The 21457-nt window shown below is 40.8% G+C and overlaps 1 protein-coding gene across 1 annotated transcript in view; it reads right to left on the reverse strand.

The window, feature by feature from the left end:
* Positions 1-16844, reverse strand: part of RASA2 (RAS p21 protein activator 2) — a 121332-nt gene extending 104488 nt beyond the window's left edge. Inside the window, exon 1 of the mRNA XM_068974270.1 lies at positions 16712-16844. Within this exon, the coding sequence (XP_068830371.1) occupies positions 16712-16844 (133 nt within the window). The remainder of the gene's footprint in view (positions 1-16711) is intronic.
* Positions 16845-21457: the final 4613 nt, after the last annotated feature.

The following is a 21457-nucleotide window of genomic DNA, read 5'->3' on the forward strand; positions in this document are numbered from 1 at the left end:
CATAGTATTTCTCAAACCATAAGACTATCCACGATTACAAGAACAGTAAATATGGAAAAAAGAGAAGAGATTTGACGACTGAGCCTCAGAATTCTCCATCATTTTGCGTTAGTAGAGTTAAGAAGGAACCAGCAAATGAGACTGCTCTATGTCTCTTTGCTGAATATAAACTGACCAAACCAATTTTTAGCACCATGCTTAGCTTATAACAGATAATGAAATATCTACTAATGTGTATGTTTTTAACTTTAGCATGAGCAAAGAAGAGGTTCTAACACCACATCACAAATTATAAAAGTGCAAATAAACTTTTTTTATGTTTGCTATAAGCTGATCCATGTCAGTTGCTCCAAAGGTTTAAAAAGAAAATGTCTCCTGTATAGTTACCGAAAGCACTAAATTTCAAAATCTCCACAGTGCTAAAACAGAGACATCATATTGAAAATAAACAAAACACTCCTGAGATATACACATTCATTTACTGAGTGCCTACTAAGATAGTACGGATACATGAGTGCGAAAAACACACAAAAACCGTGTCCACACTGAGCTAATAAGATGGACAGATAAAAAATAAATAAAATGGTATGTTAGTATTAAGAAGGAACAGGTACCACATGAAATGGCAGAAGGAAGGGTGCCAAGGAAGGCTCCACCCACAAGGTAACTTCTGCATAAATATCTGAAGAAAAAGGGAAGCCAAGTAAGCATTTTATAGAACACAGCTTTCAGTCACTGGCAAAAAGTAAACAATTTAAACCAAGAAGATCAACACTACTGGAAATCAAAACTGATAACCTAGATTAACAGAAATAGAAAAATGGCCAACTCTATGTGTACAAGATCAGTGTATTCTATACAAAGGTCAAAGGGTATAAATCCAGATCCTACCATATAATTTTACCTAGAACTAGAATTCCAAGTATCAAGGTACTGGGAGAGATTCCAGTGTATATGCTTCTGGGCATGAATGCAAGTATGCACATATGTGTTTATGTGTATGTTTTGCAGGGACTATGTGCACCATTTATATCTATAGGTCTGTATGTGTGTTTCTGTGTCCTAGAGGGAGACACTACTGGGATAAGTAAGAATAGAAGACAAATATTTCTCAAGCAGTTGCATGCTCCGAGACAATACTAAACATTTTCTAAAATATCCCATTTGGTTGGTACAACGACCTTTGACATAAGCATTACTCTTAAATTGGAAAAAAAAATCATAGTTACACTGACAGTACAGTGAATCGACAAAAATCAAATTCCAAAGCCTAGTCTTTCCATTGCTATTCATGTCTTTCTGAACAGAGAAGTGCCTAGAGGAACAGACAGCTAATCCTTTCTGAAACTATCCTAAGAGATCCTGTAGGATATCCAATCTATTGCAAAGAATACCTTAAGCACAGAAGTAAAAGAGGTTCAGAATGCGAATAACTCCCAAGAGAAACTGCAAAGGGCCTTATCTGCAGTGGGAGGAAAGCTGAATCATAATAATAGTTTCCATTTATCAAATACTTACATTACACACACACACACAGATGATGTTTTTTAGGGACTTCACATGTACGTCACTTAATCTTCATAATAACGTCTTCCAAGTAATTTTTTTTTAATAGAGAAATTGGGGACAGAGGGATAACACTGGAGGGGTAAGGCGTAACAGGAACAAGCTCAGGAGGTGGAAATAGGAGGAGCATCTTCAAGAAGAAAGCAGTTAACAGTACAAACTGACTCAAGCAGAGAGATGAAAGGGGAGTAGAAAGACGCAGCTGTAAAAGGAAGGTGGCACTGCACAGAGCCTGTGATGTCAAGCCAAGGAGTTCTAATCTCATTCAGCAAGCAACAGCATCACTGCAAGTTTCTGTGCGATCAAATCCATGCTTCAGGAAAATCACTGACAGTTACAGGGCCTAAATTAAGGTAACAAATGGGCAATGGAGGAAAAAGAAATATGGAAGAGATACTACAGAGGGAAAATCCAGAATTTGCCCAGATTCAGGATATGATGTTCTAATAACTGGAGTATCAACCTAAACAGAGGATTAGAACTTTAGATGGGGGGAAGATATAAAATTATCCAAACATCATTTATGTACTCAACCAAAAAATGGAGTGAAGGAATCAAATGTACACTTAAAAACATAAGTTTCGGTGTATACAAGCTTAGAATAAAACACTATTATACCATCTAGTTATAGATACAATTTTTTTTCTTTTTGGCCACACCATGCAGGATATGAGATCTTAGTTCCCCAATCAGGAATCAAACCTGTGCCTCCTGCAGTGGAAGCACAGAGTCCTAATCACTGGACTGCAGGGATGTCTCAAGACAATCCTATGTAATGTTAACATACAAGGTCTTTCAATTTTCATATAAAGTTTAATTTTAACTTTACCAGTAAGACAAAAGTTGAAAATAATTCTGAAAACATCTACAGTACTGGCATAGTACAGCAGATTAAATTCATTTTGGACACAGGAGTTTCAGTGTTAGTTTTGTACTTAATACTCTGCATGTCCTAGTCTCAACCTCCTGTGTAAAAAGAAGTCATTATAATGCTTCAAGGGCTACTGTGGCCATCAGCAGAGGTAAGTGAAGTGAAGTGAAAGTCACTAAGTCATGTCCAACTCCTTGTGACCCCATGGACTATACAGTCCATGGAATTCTCCAGGCCAGAATACTGAAATGGGAAGCCATTCCTTTCTCCAGGGGATCTTCCCAACCCAGGGATTGATCCCAGGCCTCCTGCACTGCAGGTGGATTCTTTACCAGCTAAGCCACCGGGGAAGCCCAGCTGAGGTAAAGCACTTACCATAATGCCTAGAACAAAATAAACACTCAGTAAACAGTAACTAGCAGTGCCCTTCCCTGGTTACAGATTCTTAAGAAATAGCATCTGTACACAATTCCCTTCACTCAAGCTATTAGGTCTGATCAAAGATTACCTGTAATTTAACAACTGGACACACCAGAGGGGCTCTTTTAATGAAACTTTTATTTCAGAAATAATACATTTCTACTGGAAGAAACTGGTGCAAAAACACCTGGCCTTTCTGTACCTCAGGCTCCAAATCTCTAAAATGAGATGCCTGAACTCTTTCAGATGGAGGGGGAGGGCAAAAATTGGGGGTCGGCCAGCCAGAGATTTGTTTGGCTTGCACAGTGTTAGGAAAAATGTAGCCAACATCTAGAACTGGAAGAGTTAATAATAAATAAATCCACATTTCTGGTTTCTCTTTAACAATCAAGAGTCCTGGCAATGAGGTTCTGAATGGAAACTGCAGACAGATACTCTTGAAATCCTAACAATCCCCACCTGGCTTTCCTTCACTATGCCTGGTGGTCTCTGTAGACTGGAGTTTGCAACTCCTTAACTAGTTAATCTTCTAAGTTTCCCTAACTTTAAGATCCTGAAAAGTTGTAAAAAGAGCACATGGCAACACTGATTTCAAATGTTTTTAGATATTGCTACCCTTGACCAGTTTAGCCTGATAAACACTACAAGAACTAGATATACATTTATATTAATTGTTCATCAAGAAAACTATGAACATAAACTTTACCAATTATTACTTCTACTCAGGTTACAGCCAGCACTTAACTGAGCAAAATGTGCCAGGCAGTATGCCAAGTCATCCAATCTTTTCATAACCACTCTGTAAGATCAGAAAAACTACTACCTCCAATTTATACAAAAGGAAGCTGAAGCTCAGAGAGGTTAGGTGATTACTAGAAAAGCAGCAGAAAATTCATGCTTTCAACATGCTACATTTTCATTTACCATTCAACCAATTTCTATGTACCTAATCTAATAAATATTTTCTACAGAATAAAGAAATCTGAGACAAGAGCTCTCTCATTCATTTCTCTTTACAGCTTTCCAAGGAGAACAGAAGAGAAAAACGGCCAAAAAAGACCTCTCGAATGAATGGTTTCACAGTCACCCTCTTCAGAGTATGTCAGACTGCCCCAGGTGTACAGTAACCAACAAGGAGGTGGGGTGCCCAAGAACTGTTGCTGTTGTTTCGTTGCTAAGCCACGTCCAACTCTTGCAACCCCATGGACTGTAGCCTGCCAGGCCCCTCTGTCCATGGGATTCTCTAGGCAAGAACACTGGATGGATTGCCATTTCCTTCTCCAGGGGATATTCCCGACCTTGGGACTGAACCCAAGTCTCCTGCATTGGCAGGTGGATTTTTTACCACTGAGCCACCTTGGAAGCTCACCTAAGAACTACTGAAGAGAGACAAATATTACATAGCTATTACTTCCCTCATCTTTAGTTGTCACTTTAAAAGCACGACTGAAGAGATAGACATTTATACTTGTGATATTATTCACGCAGAGAATGAGTCACAAATAGGCATATGGAGACTGCTGGAATATCTAGTAAGCAGGGCTTTCCAGTGTATAAAATTAACATGATCAGAGAACTGGATTGTCAAGCAGCTTTTCTCACTCTCAGTAAATGAAAAATTACTTAAAAAAAAAAAGTCATCTGAGATTCTATAATCCTATTCGACTGGCAACCTTAAAAAATCAACACATTACGTAATTATTATCAGAAATCTGATTCGACCTAAGAATGGCCGTTATGATATTAACCTGGGACCTGGAAGTTAAATAAATAGAGAATAATAAAGTGTCACGAACACTGCACTCCTGCTCCATCATGGAAATAAGATACTGTGCAATTACTAGGAAAATACAAACAAGGTAACAGCACTGAGCAAGCACTTGAGTGGGCAAAAGACTCCCAGAATCCAGCACAGTTCAGGTGGTGAGCCAAGAACTGCTTGGTGGTTTTAATACCTGAACAATTCTTGACAAGGCAGAAAGCCAAGGTTAAAGCATGAATTCCATGGCAACTCCTCAAAATGTCCTAGTAGGCAAGATGCAGCTCTTTGGTGTGAAAATCTACAGAATGTAATTAGAGTGTTTTACACAAGTCATGTGCATAATAATTATCATACAGTTATCTATATTGCTATCATATTAATCACCTCTGACTGAAGCTCAGTTTAGAACAAACTACTGTACATGAAAAGACAAGTTTCGCAAGGTACTGCCAGGAAATGTCCATGGGTTATAGAGAGACGTCACCAAGTTGCAGGCAGGATCTTCCTGTGGTTTGCCTTGCCCACTTCTGGTTTCAGTTGTGAACGTGTGCTGATCCCAAAGCTTCTCACAGCCTCCTTCTCGAGTAGCAGCCCAAACTCTGAAGCACATATGGTAGAAAGCTCTCCTAGGATAGACCAGTGGTCCCTATGGCGACATGAATCTGTAGAGGCTTTTGAGCTGACCAAGAGCGTCTCCTATGGCAAGTAAAGCAAAGGCCATAACCAGATGGTGGCAGAACTAACGGCTACTTGGACAAGTCATACATACATGGGATAAGGCTACTATTTCTAGTAACAGCATCCAGGAAGCTAAAATGGGATTCAGTTGTGACCTAGTGATTAAAAAAAAAAAAAAAGATATAAAGAAGTTGCACCACACAGGTGCATGTGAGTGTTGTGTTCTGCGAGAACAATTAACATGCAGAAACTCACATGAGCACAGTCAAGCCAATAGAAGAGTAACATTTTTTTGTGATCCTCAAAAAAGAACTAAATATAATTTTTTATAGCATTTCAACATTTTAATTTTATTGACTATCCATTACTTTAGACAGAAACCAATCTAGGGATAATTATCAACTTCTTGACAAAAGAAATGTACTCATCAGCTCTTCCCAATATGCCATGACAGGCAACCTGACAGAGAAAACGACAGGGACTTTGATGTCTTAAATACCTTCTGAATACCTGGCTCTGCCCCACTGAGCCCTAAGCAAATAACCTTTCTGTGTGCTCCTTTGCTAAAACTGGAATTAAGCACAAATTTCTTCATGAAATTGAATTAATGAAACAATTTACAAAATATCCTGGAAAGTGCCTGGAAAAGAGTAAATAATAAATATTAGTCCATTTCCCCCATCCACTAAGAAAATTTTTTTATAAAGTAAAACTGTCCAAATTCAAAATGAAAAGGTTCTGTAACACTCACACACATGTTAAAGTATTTTAAGGGATTGGAATTATTGTCTTTACTACATTCCTCTGAAACACTGAATTTTTTAAAAGTCAACTTTCTGAATGCAAACAACTGTTGAAAACAGGCAGAGCAAATAGGAATTCACTATATTATTCTTACAGTTTTGTGGGTGTGAAGTTGTATCAGTTACCAAAAAACTTCAGAGAAAAATTGTCTTTATGTGCACTCAAAATATTATCCAACCTAACTCCTGAGAGTCCCTTGGACTGCAAGGAGATCCACCAGTCCATTCTGAAGGAGATCAGCCCTGGGTGTTCTTTGAAAGGAATGATGCTAAAGCTGAAACTCCAGTACTTTGGCCACCTCATGGGAAGAGTTGACTCATTGGAAATGACTCTGACGCTGGGAGGGATTAGGGGCAGGAGAAGAAGGGGACGACAGAGAATGAGATGGCTGGATGGCATCACTGACTCGATGGACGTGAGTCTGAGTGAACTCCGGGAGTTGGTGATGGACAGGGAGGCCTGGCGTGCTGCAGTCCATGGGGTCGCAAAGAGTCGGACATGACTGAGCGACTGAACTGAACTGACTGAACCTTTGGTTACTGTTTTTGCAGACAGAATACTCTGCACCAGTTAAAGAAAGAGAGGCTCTTACAGCATAAGATTAATACTAAACCAAATTCATTTATACAGTCATTTTTTGATAACATAGCTTATACATAAATATACTTCCTAGAAAAGTAAATCATTATAAGGCCAATTCCCTTTGTCCACTACTAACAACCAATGGTGTTCATCTTTTCAAACATCTTTCTGTCCTTTTTACCATATACATATAAAGAAGATAAGATACATATAACTATACATATCACCCTAATGACAGGCTTCTTTTTCCCACAATAATACTTCTTGAAGTTCTTTCCTTTCACACTATAGATACATTTCATTCTTTTTAGCTGTTATAAAATATGTATATGAATATACTATTTAGTCATTTTTCTACTGATGGACACTTAAGTTGCCTCTGTTTTGTCTTACCAACAAGGTAACAATAAACATCTTTGTATACACCTCTTCTGCAAATGTGTAAGTGTTTCTGTAGGGCAGATATGCAGAAGTAGAAACATATAGGGTGTGCTGTGCTGTGTATACTTAGTCGCTCAGTCAAGTCTTAACTCTTTGTGAATCCACAGACTGTAGCCCTCCATGTTCCTCTGTCCATGGGGATTCTCCAGGCAATAATACTGGTGTGGGTTGCATGCCCTCCTCCAGAGGGTGGGAGGAGGATCGAACGCAGGTCTCCTGCATTGCAGGTGGATTCTTTACCATCTAAGCCACCAGGGAAGCCCAAGAATACTGGAGTGGGTAGCCTATCCCTTCTCCAGTGGATATTCCTGACCCAGGAATCAACCAGGGTCTCCTGCATTGCAGGCAGATTCTTTACCAGCTGAGCTACCAGGGAAGCCCAATACATATTTAAATTTTTAACCGGTATTGGAAAAATGCTCTCCAACATTGCTTTCCAATTTAAACTCAAGCAACAGTGAAGAAAGTACCTGTTTTCTTAAACTTTCACCAAATACTGAAATTAATGAGCTTTTGTTTTTTTTTTCACAAACTGATGACTTTTTAAAGTTTTATTTCCCTGATTAATTTTTGTTAAACCTTTCCAGTATTTTCTTGTGTTTATGGCCTTTTGTATCTTTTCTGTGGAATGTCTATTTATATCCTTTATTTTTCTAATGGCCTTTTCCTTTTAAAAATTTGGATGAACTTTTTATATATTCTGGATATGAACAAATAGGGAGTATAGATAGTAGGTTAAGAGGAACAGAGCCAGTCCACCCAGGGCTCACTAGCTGACAGATCTTGGCAAGTTACTTAGTTTAGCTATTCCATGCCTCAGTTTCCTCATCTGTAAAAATGGGGATAATAACTGTACTTACAGTCACCATGAGGGTTAAGTTAGTTGAAATACTTAAACTGCTTTAAAACAGTGCTCGGTCATTATGTAGTGGATGACCTAGAGGGATGTTGTGGGGAGGGAGGTGGGAGGGGGGTTCATGTTTGGGAATGCATGTACACCCGTGGTGGATTCATGTCAATGTATGGCAAAACCAATACAGTAAAGTAAAATAAAGTAAAAATAAAAATTAAAAAAAAAAAAGACAAAACCAAAGAAAATTTCCAATTTGACACATCACTTGGGTATCATGGTAGATTATTTCACAAAAAAAATGTCATCAACTATCCATCTATTTCAAATTTACATACTTTGCCACTCCTCTCATCAGGAGGTGGATTCCATTTCTCCACCCCTGAATCTGAGATGTCCCTGTAACTTATTTTGACCAACAGAATGTGGTGTGACAACATGGCAGGCCTTAGGAGGCTTTGTAAAAAGAAAAAAAAAAAAATAAAGAAAAAATAAATAAATAAAACAGTGCTTGGCACACAGGTTAAGTGTTATATAAGAGTTTTCTCTTTGTCTGTAGAATTTGCTGCAAATATCTACTCCCAATCTATTGTTTATGTTATAGTTTCTGTTTATAGTAAGTCTTCACTTACTTTTCCTCAAACAGTTCTTTTTCCATCTCTATTCTAATATCAGAAATTATTTAAGTAGACGAAACCAACAAGACCCCCCTTATTGTATGTCACAACCAACTTCTCCTCAAGAATACAAGCAGACACCAGCCAAGACATCTAAATTTTTAAAAATCTTTCCACTAAAAAAAATTAACTTCCTTACTAGCATAATTCCCACAAATTAGTAAGAAGACTGCTAATTCAGCAGGAAAAAAGGCAAACCAAATCAACACCAAAAAATGGAAATAAAAATGACTCTTAAAAATATGAAGAGATTCTCAACTTTGTTTTAGAAGTGCAAATTAAAACTAAAAATTAACGTTCCTTTTCATGTAACAGACAAGTAAAGATCAAGCAGTTTTAAAATACACACTATGGGGGTATAAAGAAATAGGCATTCCTACATTGCTGATGGGAGCAAAAGTTGTTAGTTTCTATGAAAAGCATTTTGGCACTGTCTTTTCAAAATAAAAATGCACATACCACTCAATTCACCAACTTAATATCTAGGAATTTATCCTATAGACATATGAAATCATATTAAAAATAACATACCTATTTATTTATGTATTAATAAACATATATTTTTAAAAAATATTTAAAATAACAATTATTTATTCAGTAAAGTTTGTAATAGCAAAGATCAGAAAAAATATAAATGTCCATCAATAGGGGACTGGCTATATTAACCGTGGTGTATTGAGATGATGAACTTTTATGCAGCTGTTAAAAAAACGAGGTAGTTTCCCTCATCTCCACCCCTTCTCCCGTGTGTGTGTATGTGTGAGATATATATATATATATCTCACATATTTGTGGGGCTTCCCAGGTGACTCAGTGGTAAAGAACTTGGCTTGCTAATGTAGAAGACATACGAGACGCCGGTTCCATTCCTGGGTTGGGAAGATCTGCTAGAGCAGAAATTCTTACAGTATTCTTGTCTGGGAAATCTCAAGTTCAGAGGAGCATGGCGGGCTACAGTCCATGGGTCACAGAGTGGGGCAGGACTGAACACACAGGCAAAGCAAATCATATATATGTACACACATATATATACACACACACATTTATTTGTGAAAAATCTTCAGATTACCATTAAGTATAAAAAAGCAAGATGCAAACCATGTGTATATTTTTCTGTGATGCGTACATTGGTGAGAGAGAGATACTAATACTCATACATTTAAGTGTAAGTGCCTAAATAAACTCTGTATGGATCTACAAGAAACTGGTAACGCTTGCTTCCGGGAAGGGAATGGCTAGAGGATAAAAGAAGTGAAAAGAGTTAACTTTTTAATGTATACCATTACTTACCTTTTGAATACGGTACCAAGTATTTGTACTATCTAATCAAATAAAAGGAAGACATTTAAAAACAATCAATTGAAAACCTCCCTGTGCTCACACTGACATTTCTACTGGTATCTTTTAAACGGTCACACACAGCAGGTTGCTATCATTCAGGTAGTGGGTGGCTAGTCTGTTCAATGGGTAAAAGCAGAGGGTCACCATTCTAGCTGCCCACCCCTGCAGAATGTTTTAAACCTACAGATGTCCAAGCACCACCCAGAGATTCTGAGTTAGTAGGTCTGGAGTAAAGCCTGCGCATCAGAATTTTTTTAAGTTCACAGGTGACACTGATGGACAGTCACATCTGAAAACAACTGAGTTCAGAGCATGACACAAACAGGTAAACATCCAGGCTCAACTCTACTTAAATTACAAACACAGTTTCACTGTTAACCCTAACCACTTCACACGGTTCTTAAAAAGGAACAGATGAGAATGTGTAGATGGTTCAGTGAAAATCTGTACTACTTCTGGATATTATCATTAGACAGGCAGTGTCATCTTCATCCACTAAACACAGTACTTTTGCAACATTCATACTAATGAGTTCATCCTATGTAGCATTTTAGCAAAAACTGATGGCAGTGGACTAACACCCAGCAGTCCATTAATGGAGTTTTTGAGTGTCAACTTCTTCATTTGTAAAGTGAGAGGACTGAACAAAATATGTTCTCTACTTCCCCCACCTAATCTTCTATAATTCTCTAAGAATACAGGTGTCTAAAAGAAACTATCACTTTAGGATAAACTAGTAAGAACCTTTTTTCATCTCATGGGCTTAGGCCCATTTCATAGTCTAGTAGGCTAGGGTCCTCAAAGAAACTCAGATATGCATTGAGTACTGCTGAATAAAGTTACCAGTCACAGAAAAAAAAAATTGTTAGGATTCAAACAATCTTATCTAGTAAATCTTAAATAAGGTTTTAAAAGTACTAAATATCATACACAGTAAGTATACTAAATACATTTAAGCACTAAAATAAAAGCACCTGATGTGCTACCTTAAACTAAATGGTTCAAGTTAAAACACAACAATCAAAGACTCAGTGCTGGAAGGGACGTGGAAGACCACATCCAGCCCTCTCATTTTGCAAGTAAGAAAACAGAAGCTTAGCAAAGTTAAAGAATTTGCCCAAACTCATTCTGTCATTAATGATATTCTTAGAACTAAGTTCACAGTAACAAATTTACCGAGTACTGTACACTGACGTTTGCATGAGTTGTACTAGTATAACCTTATAAAGTGTAATTATTTTAGCTAGGGATTTTTGGTGACAATGACATACAAAACTAAAGATTATCACAGAAATTTCTTAATATACATAAGTTTCTTAATTTATATTAACTGATTACAACAAAACTGTTAGCAGCTCTCAAAAGCACAAAGAATTTCATTAGTATAGCAGGTAAAACATAATCTGCTATTATAGTCAAATAATTTCATAAAGCACATTAACAAGAAATAGGATTAGCATCGACGATTAAAGGATAAAGCAATAGTTTTATTTTAGCTACATTAGTTCCACAGTCTCTTAAGAGTCTATTCAGAGTCCTAAGTTAAAAAAGAAAAATTCTATGAACTCATTGAGGTTTACCTCCTGTCTTCCTCAGAGCAAATGATTAGCAGACTGCTCTGTGAACTTTTACAAAGAACCCTTTTCTCTCATTTCTATCCATCTGAAAGATGGATTCTTCCTCCATCGTAAATAACTCATCATCTCATTTTAAATTTCTGACAATAATGAGTTCTTGGCATGAACAAACCCTTTTTAACCTCTTTCTACTAACTTATTAAATAACTCATCTCATTTCAAATATCTGATAATAAATTCTCAGCATGAATAAACTCTTTTTAATCTCTCCTCAATTCTATTGCATGGTCAATAAATTGTCTTAGGTTTGTGTTTTATTACCAAAAAAATTAAATCTGCCATGTAAAAACATCTAATGTGTAAAGTGGGATTATGAGATTTTTCTGTTACAGGGTCAATATTCAAGGAATACAGTCAGGTAACAATATTCAATCCCCTAATAACAAGCAATCTGAGCATTTAGAAAAATTTCATACTTTTCCTAATGAGGTAACTTTGGCAACAGTTCAAACCTAAGGTCACCTGGCACTGTGATTTTGAAAGGGATGAACTTCCTGCCATAGGCCCATGTAGTTTTCTTTTAATAACTTTCTAGTTTGCTTAGCTGTAAAATTTACAGAACACTTTCATGTCTAGCATGTATCTAAAATCTCCCTCAGGATAATATAGAGAAGTAAGGCATTTTCTAAAGGCCAATTTTGTTCTAGGCACCATGCTGACACCTGGATAGTTTAAAAAAAAAAAGAGAACATGAACAAGAATGAATTCTACCTTGGAAGAATTCACAGTCTAATGGAGGAAATAAATGATTTCTATAAAATGTGCTGTAATAAGGAAATCAACAACAAACTGTGATCCCCCAACAGTACAAAGGCCTAACACAGTCTCTCCAGGAATGAAGGTAGCAATGCTCCCCCAAAAGGCTCTGGCTAGGAGATCACATGGAGAAAGCTTCTGAAGGATGAACAGGGGTTCCCTGACATAAATATGGGGTGGAGGAAAGGGAAGGCACTCCTGAGCAGAGGGAACAACAAGTAAAAATGCCTACTGATGAGGAATTTATTTCCATTTTAAAGATGACAAAGGTAAGTGAGCTGCCTAAAGTCACATGAATAACAACTAACAATGTAGGAAACAGAATTCAGGACTCTTGATTTTAATCAGCTTTGTACATCAGGAAATGCCAGCACATATTGTACCAAAACATAAAATAAACATTAGTTGTTATTTATTACTTTACTCCTTCCTAAGAGATAGTCCAAGTCTGATTCACCTCCTTGGGAGGAGAAAGAGAAATGATCAGAGAAGGGGTTTTATTTAATCCTCAAATCAATCCTGTGAGATAGAGGTGTTTTTATTACCCCCACTTTACACACAAGAATACAGAGATACACAGAGGTTAACAAAAGTCAGAAATTAAGTGCAGAATCAAACCTAGGCGACTCACTTGACCAAGCATCTAAATTCAAGCACTTAACCGGACCCCACACATCCTACTTTGTCAAACAGTCCTAGGTCACGCTTCATCTGAAGATACCAGGGAGAACATGTAAGTTCTGGGACACATCACGGTCCCACAGATCTCATAGTGTACCACACATCTCAATATTCACACAGATCCTCACTGGCTCCCTTATCAATCTGGTATCCCTCGAGCAGGTAAATCCATGCATAAGGCGGTATGAGTTCTTTGAGCAACATTTTTGCAACATGATTTAACTGATGAGAGCAAACTTAACAAAAAGTACTAACCAAAAAGGAGGACATCACACAATAAGAGCATGAAGCCTGAGAGTATAAAGGAGAAAGCCCTAATCCCCATCTTTCACTTATGTATGCTGTTTTTAGAGGGCTGGGGCCAAAGTGCTTCTAGAAGTCTAACATACCAGTCACTCACTACACAGGAGTTCAGACGAAAGGATGGAGTCTGGAGTACAACCTTAACTTTCCTGTATCAAAGGTTCATACAACTACTCTAGGACATCCAACAACCAAACCTGCACGCTGATTATTAATATTTGGAGCTGCCATGGTTTCCTACTGCACTAATACGACCTCAGGCAACTGGGGATCAGCATATAAGCTCAAATACTATAGCACCCTGGATTTGCAAATGCAAGTTGACTGTTGGAGAGTGACCACAAAATGTCATTTCACCTTGAGGAGTATGTGGGAAATGTGAAAATTAAATGGGATATGGGAAAATTAATAAATACTGGAATGAAATGTCTAAAGATCCATGGAATTGTCCAGGCAAGAAAAATGGAGTAGGTTACCATGCCCTCCTCCAGGGGATCTTCCTGACCCAGAGATGGAACCAGCAACTCCTAAATTGCAGGAGCAATTCGCGGGAATTGCTGAGCCACTGGGAAAGCCCCATAAATATATACATACATATGTATATATGTGTGTGTGTGTATATATATAAACCCATTCCTCCTCACTTTACGCTGGCACAATTTGGAGTTGAAGGGTCCAAGTCCAGGAAAAAGGACATTTTCTTTCAGACGCACTTTCAGACCAATGAATCTCCAATTCCCCAAGTCAGAGACTCTCAATCAGCAGTCTGCAATCTGCCAGCATATCTCCAGGCCAGTGGCTCCAAGGTCTCCTAGCATTGTGAAGAGAGCTGACAAGCTCACCCCCACCCCCAAGCTACTTAATATCTGCATTGTCAGAACCACTATCATCCCATTTCTGTGACTTTAGCACCTGCTAATAATGACTCTTCCAGCCCCCCAGCCCCCAACCTGCAAAACCCACATGTCAGTTTCAGGGAAACAGAAAACTGCACCTCTTCACAGGTTCTGAAGGTCAACCAACCAGCTAAAAGGAGGGCAAAGAAAAAAAGAGGGAAATGGAGAGAACCTTCATAAATAAGTATCCTAATACCTTTTTTCTATGCAACAGACATGCCATGACCTGAGCAATTCAAAAAGCGAGAAACTGACTTGAGATAACAGATGTAATACTTTAACTATGGCTAAAGAGGTAATAGCATTCTGGGCAATAAGATGTTCAATCTCCAAGTCTGGGGAGTAGAGCTGCTCTCTCCCATAGAAACAAAGTTGTGGTTTTTTATTTGTAGGCTAGAGTTTCACTCACTATGTTATCATTTACTGTGCTACCTTTGCCATGGAGGAGGTGAGAATGGGATGCCGGGCAGCTAACTCCTGGAAAACGGCCCAACTCTCAACTCCAAGACATGTGTATATGTAGTTCCATGGTATAATCTGCAGCTATATAAATCAGCAAGGCTCCAACAGATGTTGCCTAACATCGAGTGCCACTAAATATAAAGCAGTGAGAATGTGAAAAACTACACCAAGAGAGGTGCTCTACCCATACATTTATGCTGCTGCTGCTAAGTTGCTTCAGTCGTGTCCGACTCTGTGCGACCCCATAGACAGCAGCCCACCAGGCTCCTCCGTCCCTGGGATTCTCCAGACAAGAACACAGGAGTGGGTTGCCATTTCCTTCTCCAATGCAGTAAAGTGAAAAGCCAAAGTGAAGTCGCTCAGTCATGTCTGACTCTTAGCAACCCCATGGACTGCAGCCTACCAGGCTTCTCTGTCCATGGGATTTTCCAGGCAGGAGTACTGGAGTGGGTCACCATTGCCTTCTCCAACCCATTCATTTACAGTTTTCCCAAATATTAGATTTATGAAATATTAAGCATAATACTTAATTTGAATACTGAAAACATTTTATATTCTAGAAGGTTATGTTGGGAACTCCGATACTGACAAGATCTTCTCTGCTGTCATTTTTTCCAGGTTTTAAGAACTGTACTCTCTTAAGAACCGCAGGTCTACTTGTGGAAATAAAAAGGTGAGACAATTTCAGATGTCTGCTTCTGAGGTTTAACAAAATCCTAAATTCTTGAAAGGGGGAGCAACTTGAAAAAATAAAGTGGGGGAATTTAAGCTCAATTAATAGTATCACTATAAGGAAAGAGGAAAATTTTACACCCTGTGCAAGAAAGAGCGTTGTTAACCATATTATAGCAATTTGATTTTCTTCAAGGCAAAAAATACTCATGACTAAGGGCTATTTAAATGAAATATGAAGCATGTTTCCAATCTGAGGATACAGAATCAAGGAAGCAAAGCTAATTATCGACCAAAGCAAAAATATGCTGTATTTGATATAAATTACAAATAGCCCCCCACCAAAAAGCGTTTCTTCTGAATAAACTACTATGAAAAAAAACTGACAATCGAAAGCCAAACGGTCATTAAAGAAAAAAAAGTCCAAATGACTGAACTCAAATAGTCTGTCTATAGAAATACTCGGGGCCTCTAAGTAAAACTGTGAAGGCAAGTAGGTTGGCTTACTCACAAACAATTAAATGCATGAGAAAGAAAGGAATTAAGTGGGTTAAGTGAGGACTGGATGACTGTGTTTTGAGACCTGCTCACAGGAAGCCACTACATCCTGCCTCAAGAACCTGTCAGTCACGCTGTCTCTCGATTCAAGTCCCCGCCGCAGCGAGGTGGGGCGAGTACAGGTGTCCGGCCCCTGCCCCTCCCGGCACGCTCACTCTCGAGCACCCGTGCGGCCGCTCGAGTCCCGGGGCGTATCTCTTCCTCCAGCTCTGGGCGCCTTCTCCAACCTCGAGAACCCAGAAAAACAGGCAGCCCCCTCCCCTCGGGCCAGCCCCACTTCCACGCCTTCCTCCTCCGGCCGCGCCCCCCGGTAATTACCGCCCGGCTCCCACCACGGTGCCGCTCCCGACGCCCTCAGCCGCCTGGAGGCCTGCGTCGGAGGACAGCCGGAAGCTCCTCACGCCCCCGGCCCGCGCCCCCGGCCGCACCCCGGGCCGGGGCGTCCCCTCTTCCAGGCCGCGTCCCAAAGCCAAGCCCCTCGCGCGGGCGCTGCCCCCAGCACGGCCCCCCCATCCCCGTCCCTGGCAAATTCCCCGGACAGGGGCAGCCTCAGCCCACGCCGCCCCGTCTGAGCGACGCCTCCCCCAACACACCCCCACTTCCAGCCTCTCGTGCCGGCCCTCCTCCCGGCCCCCGGCCAGGCCCCTCTCGGCCCCGCGGTCCCGGCGCCGCCACCCCCGCGCGCCCGCCGCCCCCTCAGCCCCGCGGCCGCCGTCGCAGCCGGGTGGGTTCCCTCACCCCGGCCCCCGCTTACAGATCTTGCCCCGCAGGCTCTGCAGCACTCGGACCTCACGACTGTCCTCGCCCCCGGCCGCTGGCTCTGCCGTCGCAATCGGAGCCGGCGCCTCGGAAAAACCCGCAAGAGCATCAGGCGCCGCCGCCGCCATGGTGCCGCCCGGCCTGTGCCGCAGCTCCGCCGCCTGCGTAGCCCGGCTAGGCGGAGCCCAGCCCGCGGCCTCCGCGAGGGCGAGCCGCGCGCCTGGCTCCGCCCCGGGACCGCGGCCTGGCTAGCCCCGCCCCGCCCCGCCCCCGCCCCCGCCCCCGCCCCACCCGCGGCCCCACAGTCACCGCCCCCGCTCCACCGAACCCGGACAGCCCGGCGCGAACCCACCTCGTGCGTTTCCTCGGCTTGGCCTTGTAAAAGCCAACACTCTAGCCAAGTGTGGCTCCAAGTCGTGGCTGTGAGCGGCCTTAAAACCCCAATGAGAAAACCCCAGCCCTCCCGAGATTCGCCAGACCCTTCTGGGAATTGGTTTCCGCAACTACCCCCGCCCCCGCCCCCGCCCCATCAGCGGATTTATACATCTAACGCTCAAGGGAAATACCTGCGGAAAGAACATAGAATGGAATTTGACAGTTGCCAGTGGACCTCAACGCTACCTTTTTCGAAAGGAGCCGAGGTGCCTTAGAGACTCCCCCACTTCCCCAGTGATAGCCACATGCCCTCACCCTCAAGCTGGACCACACAGAGAGAAATTCTTACTTTTAAGTAAGAACACTGTTTACTCTGCGAAAGCTGGTTCAAAAAAAGGTCCATACTTCCAATCACAACCTGAGTGCAGCGCCTGAGACCCTCCCGAAGAGGAATTTTGAAGAGCCTCTACCACCACTTGGGTATTTTGAAAACAAAGAGCAAAGAAGGGTTCCATTCCCCACACCCCAGCCCAGAAGTGATCTGTTTGAAAAGTTGATTGACACTAGGAAGCTCGTAAATCTTTGACTAGTTGTTAGCTTTTTTTCAAGGGAACTTTTTTGCAGTGAGTAAACTGCATGAATAATAGCCTGGTATGTGAGGAGGAAGATGATTTCCTAGTCTTGAGGTTAACTGCACTGTCCTAAGAAGGAAGAAACTGTGACTTAACAGGGCAGGGTAGGGTTGTTTTCTAGGGCAACAATAGCAATCAGTCAGGCTGCCAACAAATATTTTTTGAGGGTCAGATTTTAACAATAGATACCTTCAGAGACTGCACAATGTCAGGGTGAAGACAGCCCCAGCCCTCCAGCTGCTCAGTCTGGGAGGAGACGCAGAAAAGGACAGAGGCACTGGGAGAAAAGAATTAAGATGATTAAACTGGAGAGTCAGGGAAGGCTGTCCTGGGAAATGGGCTGAGGGATGAACTGAAGACAGGGAGAGGCAGAAAGGTGCCAAGGAGCAGAAGCCACCTGTGCAAAGGCTGGACAGCCAGAGAGAATGGCCTTGGTATGCGTCTGTGGCCTAGGAGTGACACTTTAAATTCTGCGTGGGTTGCCAGTGACCTCTATGTGATTTTTACACATGTTGGAGAAAATGAACCTGCTTCCTCTTGTATGAATGTTTTGCTGTCATTTCAAACAATCAACCCTAAACTTAATTCCCTATCTTCATTTGCAGATCTGAGTTCACAGCCATATTGTGTTATCTGGACTGGAAACAGACTCTTTTTTTGAATCCCTTATCCCCATACAGTTTTCAGTAGCCACATACTTCTGACTCTGCTGAAATCCCTTCTCTCTCTTCCTTCCTTTCCATTCCCCGTCATTGTCCTTATTAAAACCATCCTGTACTCATTTGAGTAGTGTCAACGTGTTACAGTGTTTGTGTGTGTTTTCAAAAAGAAGGAGCTTATGAGACAAACTTGGGTTGGAGACTGATTCTATCACTTTTACATGTGTGACGTTTGGAAAGTTATGCAACCTTTCTGAACCTGTTTTTTTAACAATAAAATGGAAATTTCTGTACTTATTCTTCCTTCTTCAAAGGGTGATTCTCAGGATTAAATCATTATTGAGAATGTGTGTGTGAAGCGTCTAATGGAATGCTGGGCACAAAGTAGGGTTAACTCAGTAAGCTTTTAGAATAGATATCCCATCCTCCTCCTTCCTACACACCACTTAATCTTTTTAAAACAAAAATTGGAGTTTGTCACTTGTCTGCTCAGAAAAGCATTTCAATGGCTTCATTCATCCCTTCAGCCTGCAGCAAGCTACACTACAGGTCATAAAGAGTACTAGAAATGATAAAGGGTAAAGTTCAAATTCCTTGAGCGAGTCTTCAGGGTTGGTCCTGGACCTGGCCTACCTGCATCTTTCACCGCGCTGAGCCACCTTCCCAACCAGCCTGACACTTTTAGTACAGTTCTTCCTCCTCCCTGACCGAATGCTGCCCCATCCATCTCTTTTTGTTCTCTCAGAAAGAGGTTCTCTTGGACAGAGGTTCTGATTTGTACCTGTTTGTGGCATTGATCATTTTCTACCTGGTGATTTGTTACCTGTGTACTTGTTTATCTCTTCTTCTAGGTTCATTTTTTTTTTTAACTCTCCCAATAAATATCTTTTGAATGAATGACTTGAATCATATTAGCTCAGTTATTCCTCCACTCTGCAAACTTGAAATGTTCCTGTTTGGGAAATTCTGATTTGTATTTATTATTCCTTTTCATACCTGTCCAAAGAGTTAAGATAAGAATGGGACACCTTAATAACAATCTGTAATTTTAAATTGAAGGCTAGTTTTCCAAGGTTTCTTCCTTTCTTTAAAATATTGTCTGTACAGATTCCCTTAATTTTCTGTCTTTCCCAAGTTTAACCCCAAGTGCATAGCTCTATCACTAAACTGTTTGAAAACAATTTTACAGAAGTGTAAAATTCCCTCTTTCCCTCCCAGGCAGACTTCCTGTTGCAGATTTCAGAATTATCATACTATTTCACTAAAACTCAGAAACTCCATTTTTTTCTCCATCTGAAAGTAGGCCTAAATTACTCTACTTCAAACATTTAAGGACATTAATATTCTTTTGCTAGTACTGGTCTGCTTTGCAGAGATTTTTAGCAGAGTCAGCGTTTCCTTAATGTAAAATATTTGGCAAATAAGTTTCTGTCAAGACTCAAAAGATTTACTCACTATGACAAGAAGCCTGTTGTATCCCCCTCCCTTAATGGCCCTTGCATTGTGTTTTAAATTCAACTACAGTTCCTCTCATTTCTTCATGATGTTTAGTAACTGGAACAATATTGCATCATACACAAACTTGCCCTTCACTTCCTTCCTCAAATTATTAATGAATGTGTTTAAAGGCCCTCACTCCTATCTCTACCCCCTCCATTCACTACTCTGCCCTTTCCTATTTCTTCACAAGTTTTTAACCCATTCAGTCATTTCGCCATAAGTTGGCTGGCATCATGGTGGCTAAAGTAGGGGAACTCATTAAGAATATGTCCTGCAGCTAGGAACTAATCCCCAAATAGAGGAGTGTTTTGAGTCAGCACCCACCAACCCATAATATAAGGGCAATATATAAGGGCAACCCAGCAATATAAAGGCTACCTCCTGGCCCTGAGTTAGTTATTTGCATTCTTTCTGGTGAGTCATGGGGAAGAGAAATGTGCTTGTTTTTAATATTGAAATGTAGTTCATTTCCATAGGGCTGTACACCCATTAGGCAGAATTAGTGGAGAGGCAAATTCCTTTGGTCATTGATGACTTGCTTTCCTATTCATCTCACTTGTATCTCAAGTATATGCACTCAGTTACATTGTACAACTTGCCTCTAAATGCAACTGGCCGTTTTCTTTTTGATAAGTTACAGTGGTGAAAGGTGAAGTAATACCTTTAACATTCAGAATATTTTGCAGAATATTCAGAACGTACTTTTAACAGTTTACCTAAAGATCAAACAGGGCCATAACAGGGATGTGTTAAAAAAAAAACACATGCCAATTTTTATCCCAAAACCTCTAGCTCCTCTATTAAAAATATTCTCGTGTTTGCCCAGCTTCCAGAACAGGAACTTGAAGGCCAGAATGTTGGAGCATGGCACAGTCTATGCCCTTAAGCCTGCCTGACTCCAGTCATTTCTTAGTCTCCTTCCTTTTAAACTGTGATGGTATATCCACTCCGTCTCCACTGCGGACAGTGACTTTTCTTGTCATTTTATTTTTTACAAAGTCTTTACTGAATTTTTTACATTATCTTCTTCTTTTTTTTTTTTTAATGTTTTGGGTTTTGTGGCCAGGAGGCATGTGGGATCTTACTTTCCCAACAAGGATCGAACCTGACTCCCCAGCATTGGAAGGCCAAGTCTTAAACATGGGACTGCCAGGGAAGTCCCTTCCTGTCATTGTAGACTGATACAACAATGGGTCTGAAAAGAAAATTGGAAAGTTGAACAATCATGCACTTGTCTCATCTCCTACTCTGTACTCAAGAAATTTCTATATTTGTCTGGGTATATTTGTCCATTCACCCTGAACACTGGAAGCGTGCTCTATCCAGTTGGCAAGATCCAGAGCAGGACCCAGCTGATTTTCAAGGTCTTCTGAGGCCAAGAACTTTGTCACTTGCCTGCGTGGTACACATTTGAGTTTGTACCTCCAGCGGTCATCAAAGAAAGATAGGACTTTTCCACCCTCTCTGCCACTGCCCCCCATCTCACTCCAGTGTTTCTCCGGCAGCACTGCACTAGCTCTGAGCTCTGTGCTCCTACTAAGCTAGCACCACCAAGGCGTCCCTCCAGTTGCTACC

Source organism: Capricornis sumatraensis, chromosome 1 (assembly GCF_032405125.1).
Source record: "Capricornis sumatraensis isolate serow.1 chromosome 1, serow.2, whole genome shotgun sequence".
NCBI classification, from domain to species: domain Eukaryota; kingdom Metazoa; phylum Chordata; class Mammalia; order Artiodactyla; family Bovidae; genus Capricornis; species Capricornis sumatraensis.